General features: G+C 41.6%; 1 protein-coding gene across 1 annotated transcript in view; it reads left to right on the forward strand.

Moving 5' to 3' along the window:
* The first annotated feature begins 956 nt into the window (after nucleotides 1–956).
* PLA2G10 (phospholipase A2 group X) overlaps nucleotides 957–19,431 on the forward strand; it is a 33,184-nt gene continuing 14,709 nt past the window's right edge. The window contains exons 1-2 of the mRNA XM_056534580.1: nucleotides 957–1,089; nucleotides 17,115–17,280. Coding sequence (XP_056390555.1) covers nucleotides 1,050–1,089; nucleotides 17,115–17,280 — 206 coding nt within the window. The 5' untranslated portion in view covers nucleotides 957–1,049. The remainder of the gene's footprint in view (nucleotides 1,090–17,114; nucleotides 17,281–19,431) is intronic.

A 19,431-nucleotide genomic window follows, 5' to 3' on the forward strand; every position in this document is an offset into this window, starting at 1 on the left:
GGCCCTGCATCAAATTGTCCGAGTCCACTATAATCCCAGCAAGCCCTGTAATCTCTGAAGTCACTGGTCATCTCCGTGGGCCTAGCCAAGCTGTATAGACTGTTGCATCTGTCTGACTCAGAAAAGCTGCCATTGTTCCGTAACTTGGCGTCAGAGTCAATATTTGCCCCTGTGCCTATCTCAGGATCCAGCGGTATACCTTCGGGTGGTGTAGAGGGTAAACCACACCTTGACTTCACAAACACAATGGGTTAATGCCATCTGCCCCTAGGGTAATTCCATCTGTCCTCATCACACCCTCACCACAAAAGGATATAAAGACTCTAAACCCACGCTGAGCAGGTGGATCATGGAGGCTTTCAGAGAGACTTTTGTGGCTCAGGAGCTGCCTTCTCCTATGTTGGTCCACACTCACTCCACTCAGACACTAGTTTCATATACAGTCAAGAGAAGCCTCGTTCATTTGGGGCACATCTGTGCTGTTGTGTCTTGGATTTCTCACTCCACCTTTGTAAGCCATTATAGGCATAATTTAAGGGTTTAAGAAGACACTGACTTTGCACAGTCTATTCTGAACTGTTCAGCTGGAAGATCCTCCCTGATAGGCTATCTTCTTGCTGGTTCCCCACTTGTGCCGATAGGATGTAAGGGAATCATGAATTACTTACAAAATATCCCTCCCTCTATTATTAACAAGTTATAGGGGGCTCCTATAGGGAGGTTATTTCATTATTTAGCATTTAATTTAATACATTTTCTGTTAGGATTAAGAGAAAACAAATTATCATTAGAAATTAACGATTACATACAGAACACAAAGAGAACTTTCAGCAGCCCATGTTTTCGCTTAAACCCATGAAATTCCTGGGCCACCTGCCAGGACTACGAAAGCCAGGACACACACAGGAAAAGACTTAGGCAGCCTATGTCTGGGGAGACATGTAATAGAACGTGAAGGGGAAGAAAAAAGTTTATAAAGGAATTGAAGGTTAATAGACTCATAGCAAAGTGGAACATCAGAGAGACATCATTACCCTGCTGGCTCATTCATGGAACTTGAAATCTTCCTCATGGTTTTCCTATGTAGCTGTAAGTATTATCAGAAAAATTTTACATATTTTTGTGTAATATTTCAGCAGTTTGAAGACAATTTCCAAAATGAACCTGTGTTAGTTATTTTTTATTTATGACATTTAACATTTTTATTTAGGGAATTATTTTAAGGCTATTCCGTGAAAATTCCACACAGAAAAGCAGACTTTGGATTTTTCACAGTTTTAAAGAATTTGAGCAGAATTCAGTTTTTAAAACACAGATTCCGCTAGAATTCTTCAATGGGGCTCTGAACTGTATTCTGCTAAATTTTAAGACGTGTTATAATTTTGCGGAATATGGAATTTTGCAGTGTGAATGGAACAGTGGAATCCCCACTGAAGTTAATGTGCAGTAGATTTAGCAGAATTTCCAAGCACAATTTTCCGACCGAATTCTGCATGGAAATTCGGAAAGACTTACAACCACTTTAGGCAACATTTGGGATTATACCGCTTTGTTATTGGGGATTTAATTTCTATTTCTATACATGTAAATAATGCTTAAATAAAAGAACAGTAATGTTATATTTTTTTCCCTGAGCAGTGAATTTTTTATTTTTTTTATAGATATGAATGTCTATATATTGCAAGTCTTTCATATATGTAAATGCAATGCAACTGTAAAGGTAGCTAAAGATGATATCTGTACAAATCATGTCTATATAGCATATATATATATATATATATATATATATATAAACTGTATCAAAATGTGTGTACAAATTTTAACCTGTATACGGTTAAAAACTGTATACGGTTTAAAAAAGGATGTCCGGTTGCATCCGTTTTTTAAGAAAAAAAAAGGCATAAGTTTTTAGCTTTTCACTCCATTTTGAATAAAGTTTCACTTGTTTGATTAATATTCCAAGAAAAAAAAACTGTGCAAAGTTAAAAACTGTATGGTGAAAACCAGATGGAACCGTACACACATACAGTTCTGTATGGTTCCTATTGACTCCCATGTTAAAAAAAAAACATATACGGTTTAATATGGTTTTTCACCCAGACCAAAGAACGTGGTAGTCTACGGTTTTGGGTACGGTAAAAAAAAAAAAAGCACACAAAACTGTATAAGACGCAAAACGGACTAAATCGGATGATGCGTTCGACATATGGTTTACAATGTTAAGTCAATGCATACGGTTTTCTATACGGTTCCGTACGGTTTTTAACTTGAAACGGTATACGGGAACTGGATAGCAAAAACGTGGTGTCCATGCACCCTAAAAAACAGGGCTTCTCTTCTAGACTGCAGGATGTCATTGTGAATTGTACAGAGAAAAAGGCAACATATTTAAAACACATTTGCGCTTGCCTGTGCCAGATATTTAGGTGTATATTGTGTATTGACTCACTTAAATACTCTCTGTGTTATGCCCTTGCACTTTATACTTGACAGCTGCAAATCTACCACATACCTGATTCATACCTGCTACATTTCTGTAACTAACCCCTTGGATTTTGCCTGAAATTAGTTTTGTACAGAATATAGAAAAACTTGTATAGCTCAATAATGAACACTGATCAGCAACTATACAGCCGTTATCTGTGTTGGATTCTTTTTAGTAATCAATGTAAGAGCATAGCCACACAGACAAAAACAACTTGTATAAAATGCACCTAAAAAAACAGCAGTTTCTGGAAGTTTTTTGGGGCACTGGTTTTTCATACAGCTGGAATGGGGCCTAAAAAATGTGGTTTTGGACACTGTTTCACAAAAACCACACCAACTTTCACAAAAACCTCTTTAAAATAAAGCTCAAGAGGTATCTGAGCTCTCCGATTGATTTCAATGGGAGAAAACCATTCTACTTCCTGGGGAACGTCACCAAAGTGTGTGATCAAACTCTCTATTTCAAATTCTGAAGTTAATTATAAAACATAGCTTTTATCAAGGTGCCTAAAATAGGTGTTGCAACTTAATAGTCTAATAGTATAGGGTTCTCCTATATTGCGGTTAATACTGAAAAAGGGGTGTTGCTGCAGTTCTCTTTCACTACAAAAGACCAAATAGCTGAAAAACTAAAAACTTAGACACACGTACCTGAAAAGTCTCTTCTGTGCTTCTATCACTTTTTTAGTGGTGATACAAGTGAGGTAGTTGTACAAATGCAGTTGCAGATTAAGATGCATCCAAATGGGCTCAGACTACACGGGTTACACTGTGGTGCAGTTTCTTGAAACTTTGCTCATGGGTTTGTGGCACAATACCTTAAATGCAGGGCTTACTCTGAAGAAAGCTTATGTGGCCTGTTTAGCCACGCAGCACTAACTGTGACTGGAAGTATAGAAAGAGATACGTGTTTCACACAAGGGTCCTTGCTTGCTGGTTGTCCATATCTGGCTATAAGATTCTCCTTATTGGAGTTGGAAACATGATATCGGAAGAATTAAACTCTCACAGTGTAGATTGCTGTGATCATGCTTGAATCAGAAACCGATTACTAACTAAACCTGAGCTTTACTAACTTGACCTAGGAGGCCGACTCTGACTAGGTGTTTAGACTTTTCTCTGTCCTGACTGGTCTCCCCAGCAGGAGCAGAGCTAGGAGATTTTCCCAGACTTCCTTGGCTTCAGTCAGACTAAATCGTTTTTTGGTCCAGCCCTCTGAGAAAGTTGCCATTTAGGCAACGGAACGTGTGGGGTTCTCAGTGACCCGTCCTCCTTCATTTTTTGCACCATGTTTACCAGCCCTACTCTGGTCTGGGATGCTCGCTTCTTATTTGGGATACTAGGATATGGAAGTATTAGCTTATTGGTTCCAGTTGCACCTTTCATATTTACTTGTCATTAGTTTATTGTCTTGTTTTTGTAAAGGCACTGAGCACTTTATATGATACATTGCTTTTATTTTGCACTTTGTTATCTATAGTATCGATTACTGTATTGCATGTTTGCAATTAGACTGGACTAATGGTTGGTATATTTATCATCATCATCAGCTACAATAGTTGAGGACGGGTGTCAGTTTAGGTGAGGGGGTTCATGGCCCATCCCCTAGGTTGTGTACTGGTTCTAGTGAGCCAGAAGTTTTAATTGCTTTTAATGTGGTTTATGTCATCAATTGCTAAACAACTACGTGTGCAATATGTTGTTTTTCTGTACTAATATTTTTTCTCTGAATAAAATTGATATTGTTAATTTTTTGGTGTGCTACTAAATTTCAGTGAGGTCTGTCTTAATTTTTTTTTTGGATTGCTCTGTGGAAATAAGGGCTAGACCTGGATACTCTTTTCTTAGCTTTTCCAGAAGCTTCTATGTAGAAACTAGCTAGGGAGTCTGTGTTATGTGACCTATCTTATACAGAATATTCAAATGTTAACCCTTATATATTCTGTAATGGCAGTGTCATATAACAAAGACAGTTATACAAATTAACTTACAATACCCCAAATACAGATTTAGCAAGAGGTTCCTCAGCCACACAAAAACTTTACATATTTGTAGCTAGGATACGGGTACCAGGACACTGCACTAGGAATTGTGAAAAACTTAGTTTTGGCAACTCAAGACTTCAACAGTATATAGTTACTAAAGTGGAGAGGGGGTACCAAATGTTTTACCCAAGGGCCTCCGAAGTGCATTTGAAGTTCTGTTATTAGCTAAAAAGATGAAAAACAAACACTGCAACAAACTGTAATGTAATCGGGTCTTTGTTACATACAAAGTGTTGTGTAGACATGGATTTTAACCAGTGTATTGCAATTATTCCTGTCTACATTAACAGGGTTTTTTAAAACCATATTGACTTGCATCTGTACTACTTTGTTGTAGATTTGTATTAAAGTTTATATTTCCTAGACCCTATAATTAAGAAAATGCAATAAATATCACGTCATCAGTTAACAGTCCATGCTGCCAATAACACAATATTGTGGTAGTTGTACTTATACTGAGGTTTATTCAAGAACTATGCTAAATAATATTTTAGTGCATACAAAGATCTCAGGATCATTCAGAGTTAAACTTCCTAGCAGGTGGGATGGTGGCATTTTCAATTTAGCACATAGTTGGTTGCTGGCAGAGCACATAGCACATTAAGAAACCACACAGGAAAATGTGACTGGTGCATCATTCACTTAAATGTAAGATGAAGAGGTTTGTTGAGGAAGAAACACGATTCATTCTCTCTTTCTTTTTAACAATTAAAAGCTATGATTTCCGCTGAAGCAGTTGTCCAAAACAAGCAGCCTGGAAAAGATGCAGCCGCAGTGTTTAGAGAAGATGGTCGACAACGATACACTTGGAGCAGTCCCGGTTTAAAGTGTACCTGTCGTTAGCTAAAACTTTTTATATAATGTAGATAATGCCATTATATTTATATTTGTAGTATACCTTGGTTAAAAAAGGGGATCATTTTGGGTTAAAAAAAATGCTGTCCCTGCAGTTATTGCCTGTGTGTCGACAAAATACATGAAGTGAGGCTGGGACAAGCAGGGCTCTGTGCAGGCTCCGGACTTCTCAGTCTTCCTGCTGTGTGAGCCGAGGGCATGTCATAGAGCCTCAGTGTACAGAGCCCTGCTTGTCCTCGGTGTACAGAGCCCAAATATACTTAGAATGGTACTTAATATACTTACAATAGTATTATCTACATTATAGAAAAAGCTTTTGCTAATGATAGGTACACTTTAAAGATCGGTAGAAATACCTACCAGGAAAAATAATATATAATATATATATATATATATATATATATATATATATATGTATATATACACAGACATAAAGAGGCAATGGTGTAGATAAAACGGAGGGGACCCATAGCCATCATGTAAATTAGCCTTCCATTAAGGGACTAGGTTTTGGATGGCACAGTGTTTAATTTATCTGCCACACTTAAGACCCTTAACCCCTTAAGGACATTGGACAAAAATGTACTTCCTGATGCACTGGGACTTAATGCACGGCAGGTCCCTGATGATCTATGGAATATATGGTAAAGATGTGTGTTCTATAAATGGAACAGAGTTTATATTCTCAAATTAAACTCATGATATTTTCAAATATCAGACATTTACAGCAGAACAAAATAATTTATAAATATACTGAACATATAACTGAAGTAATTTTCACTATCTTACTCCGGTCGACTCATTCAAACGAATGAGATGTGGGCCGGACCCGGCTGAGATACAGGGGCGCCCGGTTTTCCCATCTCCCACCTGGATCCGGTCACCATATGAAAGAATCGTGTTGTGAATGCTTTCCACATTTTAAGGCAGAATTTATTGAATGCTTTCCACATTTTAAGGCAAAATGTGTGTTAAATATTCTTGAAAAGATGAGAAGTTGCCATCTACTTATTCAATTTCTCATTTGACTTAAGATGGCAATATACATAGACGAATGATTTCTAAACCCACTTATTTTGGTGGGACCAGTTAACCATGTATAGGGATGTCCTAATTCACCCTAGTGATAGATGCTGGAGAAAAGAAAGATTAGACATGTTTAACATGTTTTTTTGCGCTTTCTTCTGTTCTAATTGGAAATAAGCTGCTGCCAAAGGTGTCTTCGGCTGCTTACTCCCAATTAAAGGATAAGTATCGTGGACAAAATCTTATATATAAGTTTTAGATCTCGGGGTGACCGAGCGCTGGGACCCCCCATGATCTCCTGTATGGAGCCCCGACTCTCTTCCACAGCGGCGCATCAAGACTCCCACCCAAAGTGGGGGCCGCCACACCCCCTTCCATATAGCTCTATGGGAGAGCAGTCTGGCAATCTTTGGCTCTTCCATAGAGCTATATAGAAGGGGCGTGGCGGCCCCCGCTTCAGGTTGGGGGCATGACGCGCTGCTACGGAGGAGGGCAAGGGCTCCATACAGGAAATCACAGGGGGCCCCAGAGCTCTGCCCCCCCCCCCAGGTTCTTAAACTTATGCCCTATCATGCGGATTGGGGATAGGTTTTTGTTCACGATACTTCTTCTTTAGAACCTATTCAGAATAAATATCTAAAACTATCAAATAAGTTTCATTCTGCTGTAACTGTATTGCGCAAAAAGTCCCTTAGTGGTTGAAAAAAAAATAAAACACCTTCAAAGGTTCCACTTGTTCTCAAAACAACAAAAATTCCCAAAGTATTTACAAAGTGAAAATGTGGTATTCACATAGCTCAGCAGAACACTGACCAAAAACAGGAAGATAATTGTTTTCAGACACTTCTACAACATAAATACTGTGTATATGTAGGTATATATCCCCTTCCTTCCATATCAGGCAGGAAGACCTCCCCCCTTATATTGGGCACATAGGTAGCCAGGCTTCCTCCTTATATTAGGTAGTTAGGCAGTCTCCCTTAGCTCTTTTAATAATTTAAGCAGGGTAGTTGCCCCCCTTTTCCAGCAATATTTGTAAAAAAAAAAAAAAAAAAAAAATTAATAAAGACAACTTACCTTTCCATTGCGACCACACACAGCCATTTTGTCTGTTGCAGTAACTTCTGCATACTAGCGTAGGCAGTGTGATGACGGCATATCCTCGTCCAATCCATGCCATGACTCCCATCGTGCTGCTGCTGTCCTGCGCGGCCTCCTGACAGGTACTGAAGGGATTGGCAGGGCTGGAAGCTTATAGCTCTAAGCTCTGTAACAATGCAACCAATGCATTCAAGGTCCTAAAACTTGTGTCAGGACCTTGTGTGCCAGTGTGGGTGGGCTCTTCTTTCCATGCGACTGCGTTGGGCGGCCGACTGGGAATTTTCCCAGTATCCCAGTTTTATACTATTTGTGCCAAATAGTATGATCACCAAACATTCCCTCCTACCATACTGGTTGAGAGCGTCTATGACCTTGACTACTCATTTATTTGACTCTCACCTGTTGCCCTTGGAGCATATTGATGCCAAAAGATGTACAGATAGACAAAATGTAAACACTTTATTCTACAGGGTGGTCCATTTATATGGATACACCTTAATAAAATGGGAATGCTTGGTGATATTGACTTCCTGTTTGTGGCACATTAGTATATGTGAGGGGGGAAACTTTTCAAGATGGATGGGGACCATGGTGGCCATTTTAAATCCAACTTTCGTTTTTTCAATAGGAAGAGGGTCATGTGACACATCAAACTTATTGGGAATTTCACAAGAAAAACAATAATGTTACATAGTTACATAGTTACATAGTTAGTACGGTCGAAAAAAGACATATGTCCATCAAGTTCAACCAGGGAATTAAGGGGTAGGGGTGTGGCGCGATATTGGGGAAGGGATGAGATTTTATATTTCTTCATAAGCATTAATCTTATTTTGTTCCAGGAATGTATCTAATCCTGTTTTAAAGCTGTTAATTGTTCCTGCTGTGACCAGTTCCTGAGGTAGACTGTTCCATAAGTTCACAGTTCTCATGGTAAAGAAGGCGTGTCGCCCCTTGAGACTAAACTTTTTCTTCTCCAGACGGAGGGAGTGCCCCCTCGTCCTTTGGGGGGGTTTAACCTGGAACAGTTTTTCTCCATATTTTTTGTATGGGCCATTAATATACTTATATACGTTTATCATATCCCCCCTTAAACGTCTCTTCTCAAGACTAAACAATTGTAACTCCTTTAATCGCTCCTCATAGCTAAGATGTTCCATTCCCCATATTAGTTTAGTCGCGCGTCTCTGCACCCTTTCCAACTCCGCAGTGTCCCTTTTATGGACAGGTGCCCAAAACTGAACAGCATATTCCAGGTAAGGCCGTACCAATGATTTATAAAGGGGGAGTATTATGTCCCTGTCCCTTGAGTCCATGCCTCTTTTGATACATGACAATATCCTGCCGGCTTTGGAAGCAGCAGCCTGACATTGCATGCTATTCTGTAGTCTGTGATCTACAAGTACACCCAGATCCTTCTCTACCAGTGACTCTGCCAGTTTAATCCCCCCTAAGACATACGATGCATGCAGGTTATTAGTACCCAGATGCATAACTTTACATTTATCCACATTGAACCTCATTTGCCAAGTGGATGCCCAGACACTTAGTCTATCCAAGTCATCTTGTAACTTATGCACATCCTCTATAGACTGTACTGTGCTACAAAGCTTGGTGTCATCTGCAAAGATAGAAACAGAGCTGTTAATACCATCCTCTATATCATTAATAAATAAATTAAACAACAGCGGGCCCAGTACAGAACCTTGGGGTACACCACTAATAACCGGGGACCAATCAGAGTACGAATCATTGACCACCACTCTCTGGGTACGATCCATGAGCCAGTGTTCAATCCAGTTACAAACTAAAATTTCCAAACCCAAAGACCTTAACTTACCTGGCAGACTTCTATGAGGGACAGTATCAAATGCTTTAGCAAAATCCAGAAACACTATATCCACAGCCATTCCTCTGTCAAGGCTTCTACTCACCTCTTCATAAAAGCAAATTAGATTGGTTTGACAACTTCTATCCTTAGTAAACCCATGCTGGCTATCACTTATAATACAATTATCCCCTATGTATTCCTGTATGTAATCCCTTATAAGTCCTTCAAACAATTTACCCACAATGCACGTTAAACTTACCGGTCTATAGTTTCCTGGGGAAGACCTAGAGCCCTTTTTGAAGATTGGCACCACATTCGCCTTGCGCCAGTCCCTTGGCACAATACCAGACACCATAGAATCTCTAAATATCATGAACAGGGGTACAGATATTACTGAACTTACCTCTCTAAGAACTCTTGGGTGTAGTCCATCCGGTCCTGGGGATTTGCTTACATTTATATCACTTAACTTACCTTGTACCATCTCTACATTAAGCCAGTTCAGTACATTACATGATGTGTTACCAGCACTGACCTGGCCAATGTCAGCTCCTTCTTCCATAGTGTATACAGAACTAAAGAACCCATTCAGTAGCTCCGCCTTCTCTTGATCGCCTGTGACAACCTCCCCATTATCATTATTAAGGGGTCCTACATGCTCTGTCCTTGTTTTTTTTGCATTTATATGTCTAAAAAAATATTTAGGATTAGTTTTGCTTTCTTTGGCCACCTGTCTCTCATTTTGAATTTTTGCTGTTTTTATTACATTTTTACAGATTTTATTAAGCTCCTTGTACTGTTTAAATGTTATAGCTGACCCATCAGATTTGTAATTTTTGAAGGCTATTTTTTTTGTTGTTTATTGCTCTTTTAACATCATGTGTCAGCCATGTAGGATTTAGTTTTAATCGTTTATATTTGTTCCCCTTTGGTATATATTTAGCTGTATAGTTATTTAGAGTTGATTTAAAGATGTCCCATTTACCTTCTGTATCAGTATTTGAGAACACCTCCCCCCAGTCTATGTCCTGTAGTGCAGATCTCAGCCCAGGGAAATTTGCCTTTTTAAAGTTATATGTTTTTGCCTTCCCCGCCTGTCTTTGTTTTCTACATTTTAAGTCAAAAGTAACTATATTGTGGTCGCTATTACCAAGGTTTTCCCGCACAGTTACATTACCAACCAGCTCTGCGTTGTTGGAAATGATCAGATCCAACAAGGCATCACTTCTTGTTGGGTCCTCCACAAACTGGCCCATAAAATTATCCTGCAATAAATTTAGGAATTGTCGCCCCTTTGTAGTTTTAGCCAACCCCGGACCCCAATCTATATCTGGATAGTTAAAATCTCCCATTATTACCACTGTACCTGCCCGGGCGGCCCTCTCTATTTGTTTATGAAGCTGAACTTCTATCTCTTCAGTGATATTAGGGGGTCTGTAGATTACACCAAATACTATTTTTTCAGTATTTCCCTCCTTTTGTAATTCTACCCACAATGATTCCACATCCTCAGAATCATCACACACTATGGCATCGTTCACACTGACTTTCATACCACTTCTTACATACAGACAGACTCCACCACCTTTTCTGTTCATTCTATCCTTGCGAAACAATGTAAACCCCTGCAGATTGACAGCCCAGTCATGCGAGGAGTCCAGCCATGTCTCAGTGACCCCAACTATATCAATATGTTCCTCCAGTATCAAGGCCTCAAGCTCCCCCATTTTATTTGCTAGGCTTCTGGCATTTGTGAACATACACTTTACATTTCCATCCTTTATGTTATTGGGGTTAATGGGATTCAAGGGTCTAAGTTTTATTTTCATATGAAGCTTATTCCTATTAACTATTCTAACCCCTCCCTCTGCTCCACCCCCAGGTACATTTATAATTCCCACCTCTCTATCTACACTATCTTCCCCCTCTTTGCTGTAGGTTCCCTCCCCCCAAGTCCCTAGTTTAAACACTCCTCCACCCTTCTAGCCATCTTCTCCCCAAGCAAAGCTGCACCCTCCCCATTGAGGTGCAGCCCGTCCCGACGGTAGAGCCGGTAACCGACAGCGAAGTCAGCCCAGTTCTCCATGAACCCAAACCCTTCCTTCCTACACCAGCTTCTGAGCCACTTGTTTACCTCCCTGATCTCCCGCTGCCTCTCTGGTGCGGCTCGTGGTACTGGTAGTATTTCAGAAAAGACTACCTTGGAGGTCCTTGCCTTAAGCTTGCGGCCTAAATCCCTGAAATCATTTTTAAGGACACTCCACCTACCTCTTACTTTGTCATTGGTGCCAATATGTACCATGACTGCTGGGTCCTCTCCAGCCCCGCCCAACAACCTGTCAACCCGATCCGCGATGTGCCGAACTCGTGCACCAGGCAGACAACACATTGTTCGGCGATCCCGGTCTTTGTGACAGATTGCCCTGTCTGTCCCCCTAATAATTGAGTCCCCCACCACTAGTACCTGTCTGGCCTGCCCTGTACTCCTCCCTCCCTCCTTACTGGAGCAGACACCCCCCTGGCGGTCAGAGGTGGTATCCTGCTGCAGTTCTCCTAGCTCTGTAATGGCATCCCCCTCATCTGCCAAGCGGGCAAACTTGTTGGGGTGTGCCAGTTCAGGACTAGCCTCCCTGACACTTTTTCCCCTACCCCTCTTTCTAACTGTAACCCAGCTAACTGCCTGACTGTCCTGCAACTCCGTCCCACTGTCCTCCCCCACCTCTACTCCCGAGAGTGCCTGCTCAGTGAGCAGGAGACTCCTCTCCATGTTGTTAATGCTTCTCATTGTTGCCAGTCGCCCCTCTAGATGCAGGATCTGGGCTTCCAAACGGACAACTAGCACACATCTCGCACAACAATATGCACCCTCAAACTGTTGTTCAAGGATTGCATACATTGAACAGGATGTACATTGGACTGCATTTTCCAACATGGAGGCCATCTAGTAATGGGGATTTCACAAATGTATAGGAAAAAACAGACAGTCAAAATTACACTTAAAAATTTTTTGTAGACCTTGTGCGTTCAGAAATTAACACTGACAGCGATCTCAACCTCCTGCTTTCAAACTCCAGTTTTTGAAACTCTTGGTTTTAACGTAACTTTATTCTTTCATGAGTTATTTACAAGTTTCTGATCACTTATAAAATGTTCAATGTGCTGCCCATTGTGTTGTATTGTCAATGCAACCCTCTTCTCCTACTCTTCACACACTGATAGCAACACCGCAGGAGAAATGCTAGCACAGGCTTCCAGTATCCATAGTTTCAGGTGCTGCACATCTCGTATCTTCACAGCATAGACAATTGCCTTCAGATGACCCCAAAGATAATAGTCTAAGGCAGGGGCGGCCATACCATATGTGCAGCCGGTTCAGCTGCACAGGGGCCCTAGCGTGTGAGGGGGCCCGCTGCCCTTTGAAAGGGCAGAGGGCCCCCTCACACAACACACACTGAGCAGCAGCGCTGCACCGCTGCTGCTCACAGTCAGGGCCAGGGTCGCCATCAGTGGGGTACAACCCCGACTCCTGTAAGGGGCCCGGAGCTTTAGGGGGGCCCGCCGACCCTGTGCTTTTTTTTCTTTCTTGTCAGTGAGTGACTGTGTCTGTCACTCACTGACCGCTGGGGGCCGCCACTGTGCACTGCTCATTGACTGACTACATACAGTCAGCCAATTAGTCAGACTACAGTAGCGTGCCCCGCACATACCTCCATGGCGAGCATCTGCAGGGCCTCCTTCCCCATCTTATGCCAGCCCCCCTCGTCGGAAACAAAAGAAAGAAAAACTTTACTGACAGCACTGCTCCTGCCAGGCTTCCTCTCGCCCCGGCGCCGCTCCGAGCTGTACACAGTATACAGAGCAGGCCGTGACCCCTGCCTTGGAGGGCCTGTGGAGAAGATAGGACGTGACCCGTTGGACATGGTGTGTATCTCTGCTTTTGTTATTTTTTGTCCGGGGGCGGTTACACCAATGTTTACAAATCAGTGTGCCTCCAGCTGTTGCAAAACTATAACTTCCAGCATGCCTGGACAGCTAGAGACTGTCCGGGAATGCTGGGAGTTGTAGTTTTGGACCACCTGGAGAGACACTGTTTTGAAAACACTGCCTTAGTCGGTATTTTCCAATCTGGGAACTTCCAGCTGTTGCAAAACTACAACTCCCAGCATTCCCCTGACAGTATTTAGCAGTCCAGGCATTGCTGGGAGTTATAGATCTGCAACAGCTGGAGACACTCAGGTTTGGTAGGTAGGTCCTTAGTCCATTGTTTCCCAACCTTAGTGCCTCCAGCTGTTGCAAAACTACAACTCCCAGCATGCCCAAACAGCCAAAGCCTGTTTGGAAAACACTGGACTAAGGGCCTACCTACCAAATGTAACATCACCACCCACCTACCAACCAAACATATACCTGCCCACCTACCAACCAAACATATACCTGCCTACCTACCAAACAAACATATTACCTACCTAGCAAATGCTTTTCCTGCCTACCTAACAAACGTATAACCTACCTACCTAGCGGCAAACCTTTTACTTGCCTTCCTACCAACTGAACTTACTACCTGCCTAAATAACTTGCAAACTTACTACTTGCCTACCTACTTACAGAATGTTCTACTTACCTAATTTACTACTTGCAGGCGTACTACCTGCTTACCTAGAAAACATATTACCTGGGTGGGGGTGGGGGGCCCAGGCACATTCTTTGCACAGGGGCCCTCTGTTGTCTGTGTCCGCCCCTGGTCTAAGGGGGTCAGATCGGGAGACCTTGGGGACCAATCCACTTTTAAGGAAACTGTTCATCTAGGAATGCTCGGACCTGACACCCATCTTGCAGGAAAAACTCAGGGAACGTGCCAGCTTCAGTGCATAAAGAGGGAAACATCATCACGTAGAAATTTTGCATATCCAGTGGCCTTGAGGTTTCCATTGATGAAGAATGGCCCCACTATCTTTGTACCCCATATACCACATCATACCATCAATTTTTGTGTTCCAACAGTCTTGGAGGGATCTATCCAATGTGGGTTAGTGTCAGACCAATAGCAGTGGTTTTGTTTAACTTCACCATTCACATAAAAGTTTGCCTCATCACTGAGCAAAATCTTCTACGTAAACTGAGGGTCCTGTTCCAATTTTTGTTTTGCCCATTCTGCAGCACCTGAAACTACGGATACTGGAAGCCTGTGCTAGCATTTCTCCTGCGGTGTTGCTATCAGTGTGTGAAGAGTGGGAGAAGAGGGTTGCATTGACAATCCAACACAATGGGCAGTACATTGAACACATTTTATAAGTGGTCAGAAACTAGTAAATAACTCATGAAAGAATAAAGTTACGTTAAAACCAAGCACATCATTGTTTTTCTTGTGAAATTCACAATAAGTTTGATGTGTCACATTACCCTCTTCCTATTCAAAAAACAAAAGTTGGATTCAAAATGACCAACTTCAAAATGGCCGTCATGGTCCCCACCCATCTTGAAAAGTTTCCCTCCTCACATATACTAATGTGCCACAAACAGGAAGTTAATATCACCAACCATTCCCATTTTTATTAAGGTGTAACCATATAAATGGCCCACCCTGTATATTAACTCTATGGACAGAGTGGTACTTGAAGAAAGACTTGAGAGGCACACTGGAGAGATTAAGGGTCATGCAGAGGTCTAAAATACAGCACCACAACTGTCCTCCAATTGTGTATAGTATTGCATTGAAGTGAATGGAGCCAAGTTGCAATACCACACACAACCATAGGGCAGGTGTGGTGCTGTTTTTGTAGGAAACGCTTTTTCTTTTCCTGGATAACCCCTTTAAGCTCTTCTGTTGCTAGGGTTTATTTGTCAGACCAGTGTTGTACTTCCAATAGACACATGATCCTCATAGCCATTAATTGTTTTGGTTTTTGATTATTCCTATACTGCACGTTTTGTGTGGTTTACTCTATTGGGTCAGTGTGCTTATTCGGTGAATGTGCAGTTTTGTTCATTATGATAAATATTTAAATATAAAAAAATTTAACTATCCATGCTGTTATGTCTTTATGGCAGATATGCATATGATTACATCTGTGGTTTGATTAGACACTGGGTCTGACCACAAGAAGGCATATAGGTGCTTACCCTGCTGCCCTATAAAAAGATTCTCATAGGCTACTTTTGAGTAGAGTACCTACTGGTGAGAGATTGATCCACTGAGAAGCACAAGCAGCTCCTAAAGTTTTCATGTCCACCACCCAGAAACAGATGGCACCTTCATTACGCATCTGTCTATGCACAAACTATTTCCACATGCTTACCAGAAGGCAATTTAGTGTATCGGCAGCCATTATATGGCTGCCAGTGACAGCCACCCCCAATTGCCTTTGTTTTCAGTGGTGGCGTGAATGAGAAACCTGGACTAGTACGGACTGAAACTGTATCATCTTCAGCGACAAATTTAGGTTCTGTATGAGATCCGACCATGGTTGGTGTTCGAGTATGGAGGCCTTGTGGTGAATGCTTCATTCCTGCCTTTGCTATGGGACAACACACTGCCCCAACTGCTCATGTGATGATCTGAGAGCCACCATATATGACAAACGCTCATACCTAGTAGTGATATGAGGGACACTAACAGCTCAGCAATGTGTGCAGGACGCGGACACATACGTTGCCATTCATGACCGAGTTTTTAACTACCATTTTTCAGCATAATAATGCTAGCCCACACACAGCAAGGGTTTAACCAGAATTTCTCTTCTAGAATGCAACATTTTCTTGGACGGCTTGGTTGCCATATTTATCAATAATTATCCTTTTCTGAGACCAGCTGGGATACTAGCTTCGGCACCTTACAAGTTTGCAGGATCTATAGGCCCAGCTGGAACATCTGTGGGCATGTGTGCCACAAAATGCCATATGGAACCTGTATGCCTCTATGCCCATCATTATATTATCTTAGGCTGCACTCACATTACATTTGCAGCCTACAGCTGCAGGATCCAGCTGGGGGATGGGAAAACTAGGCACTCCCGTACCCCAGCTGGACCAGCACCGAAACCCATTCACTTTAATGAGCTGACCGGAGTCAAACAGTGACTCCGATCGGCTCACTTTTGCCCCGTATCCGGTTTTGTTACCGGACCTACAACCGTAGTATACTACGGTTTTAGGTCCGGTCACAAAACCGGATATGGGTCAAAAATTAGCTGACTGGAGTCACTATGTTACTCCGGTCACCTCATTCAAATGCTTGAGAAGGGGTCCGGGTGGGATACCGGAGCGCCCGATTTTCCCATCCCCCAGATGGATCTGGTCCCCGTATAGGTAAAAAGCAGCGTGAATGCAGCCTTATATCCATTCCTTGTCCCCATGCCTTTAATGATCATATTATTATGTATAAAAATGTATATAAATCAGGTACTGTATATATGAATACATTGAGATTAATGCAGAATCTACAAAAGTGAAAAATAATCCCATCCTAAAAAGCATGAGAGCAAAAGCTATGGTAAAAAAAGACACACTGCTTGGTTAAGGAGGATGCCCATTTTACTAAATGTGCCCAATCTATTTAGCAGATTATAGATTAATGATAGGGTAGGACATTATCTCTTTGATGCTTTCACATGTAAAAAAAAGAAAAAAATTGACACTGCTGCTAGTTAGCAGCAGAAATGGTAAAAAGGTAATTCCTACTTTGACTGTTATGTCTATTCACTGGATGCAGATGTACATAATAACATGTGACAAAGGTACAGTCAAAACCTTTCTTTATTTCTATATTGCAGGCTCTAATGGTGACCTGGTCAGCTCAAAGATACGGCAGAAAAGAGGAATCATTCAATTATCTGGAGCCATTCACTGTGGAACTGGCAGGTCTTCTCTGTCGTATTTAGGATATGGATGTTACTGCGGCCTAGGGGGACAAGGAACACCAAAAGACATGGCAGACTGGTATATAATTTTATTGATATGTTGGGTGGGCAGTGCTGGGCATTAAAGGGGTTCTCCACTGCCCTGCCTTCCGGCGCTCCGCTCGCAGCGTCCGGAAGCTTATTACTCCGCACACAGCGTTCGGAGTAATAAACTTCCGGACGCTGCGAGCTGAGCTCTGGAAGGCAGGGCAGTGGAGAACTCCTTTAAAGGCCACCCACCTTGTTGGACATTATTCTTTATCCAATCCATTGTAAACTCAGGAGATAAGCAGCAATAGACAGCTGCTTACCTCACTCTTTTTACAGTTATATGGGGTTATATGTCAGGTTGATAACTCTCTGCTATGGGCACAGACAATTTCTAGCCTGTTAAACGATCTATAAAGTTATATAACCCAATAATATACTTCTGTTTAGGAAGTAATCACTTTTACTTTGTGGGACCCATCCCCACCACTAGAAGTTCTGTAGTGCCATCTACATGAGCTTAGTCTTGTCTCATTTCCTGGTCTCTCTCCCTCCACTAGAAACAAGCAGTTTATATAATCACTGGGGGCTTAACAGAAGCATCTGCCCCCCAGGTCAATGTTATGGTGTCTCTGAGATAGAGAGCACAAAAGCACTTAGTGTATTTCTTCATGCCAGAGCATCTCCATGACAGAGTGTGCAATGGCATTGATTTATTTTAATATGGTAATTTTTAGATTGATAAAAATGCTCTTTAAAAGGGGTTGTCTAGGGAATTACATTTTTCCCTATCCACAGGATAGGACAAGTGTCTAATCGTGGGGATCTGACTTCTTTTACCCTCCCACGATTTCCGGAACGGGGACCGGCTACTCACCTTCTTGGGGCAGGAATTTTTATTAGATAAGTTGTGTGGGGTTAAAAAAAATCACATATGTGTGGGGGTACTACAAATAAATAAAGATAGTTACCTACCCCAGGCCCCCGCAGCAGCCACAATGACATACCCTTTCCAATAGTTACCACTTATTCCTGGTTTCTGGTTACTTGTTGTTCCCACAGGAACAAATGAAGATGCTGGAACTAGGGGAAGATATCTTTAAATGGGTTAGCAACCGGCTCAGTGGTAGGAAGCAGAGGGTGGGCAGAGGATCAATGGAACTTACTCTGGTTGGGTGACTGTGACAGTTACAATTGAGGTACCACAGCGGTCAATACTGGGTGCACTTTTCAATATGTTTATTAATGAGCTTGTAGAGATATTACAGAGTAGAGTTTCTATATTTGCAGATGACACTAAACTGGGTAGGATGATCAACATAGAGGAGGATAACACATTATTACAGAGGGGCATGGGCACAGACATGGCAAATGAAACCTAATGTGGATAAATGTAAGGTTATGCACTTGGGCCGTAAAAACAACATGTACAATTATGTGCTAAATAATAAGACATTATGTAAAACTTCTACCGAAAAGGACTTGGAGATATTGATGGACAGTAAAGTCAACTTTAGTGATCAGTGCCAGGCAGCTGTTGCCAAGGCTGACAGTCATGGGATGTATCAAGAGAGGCATAAAGGCTTGTGACAAAGATAGAGTTTTGCCTCTGCCTAAAGTATTGGTCAGACTACATATTGGCCCTCATTTACTAACGTGAACCCGAGTCTTTTTGTCGGGTTTTGCGATTAATTTTCAGTCGCATGACCTATGCGACAATGTTTGCGACCAAAAAAACCCGTATTTTTGCAAACTCTCCGAGTGTTTAGTAAAACACACCAAATGGGCGTGTTTTCAACAAAATGGGGCGTGTTCCCAAGTAAATAAAAAAAAAACTCTCGGAGTATAATATGAAACACACGGAAAAAGTGTGAGATTGTGAAAATGAAAACCCAAATGCCAGTAGCAGTCGGAAAGTTCATAAAAACGGAGGGTTTTTAATGATGTTCACAACAACAGCCATTAGAGATGTTATTTGCATCTCTCAGGCTAGATTAACAAACTGGTGGATGTTTTTGTGCCCTTTAGTCAGACTTTCTTTACATATTTTTGTAAACTTTAAAATAAATTTTAACTAGTGATGAATATTTTGATTGTTATTGCTTTGAACATAGTCATTTTCTACAAACGTCCTCTCTAATATGGTCTCAGAGTCTCCTTTTTTTAATTATTTTTTTTAACCCGGGTTTTACCCGCCTAGCTT

This window comes from Hyla sarda, chromosome 8 (genome assembly GCF_029499605.1).
Source record: "Hyla sarda isolate aHylSar1 chromosome 8, aHylSar1.hap1, whole genome shotgun sequence".
In the NCBI taxonomy this organism is placed as follows: Eukaryota; Metazoa; Chordata; class Amphibia; order Anura; family Hylidae; genus Hyla; species Hyla sarda.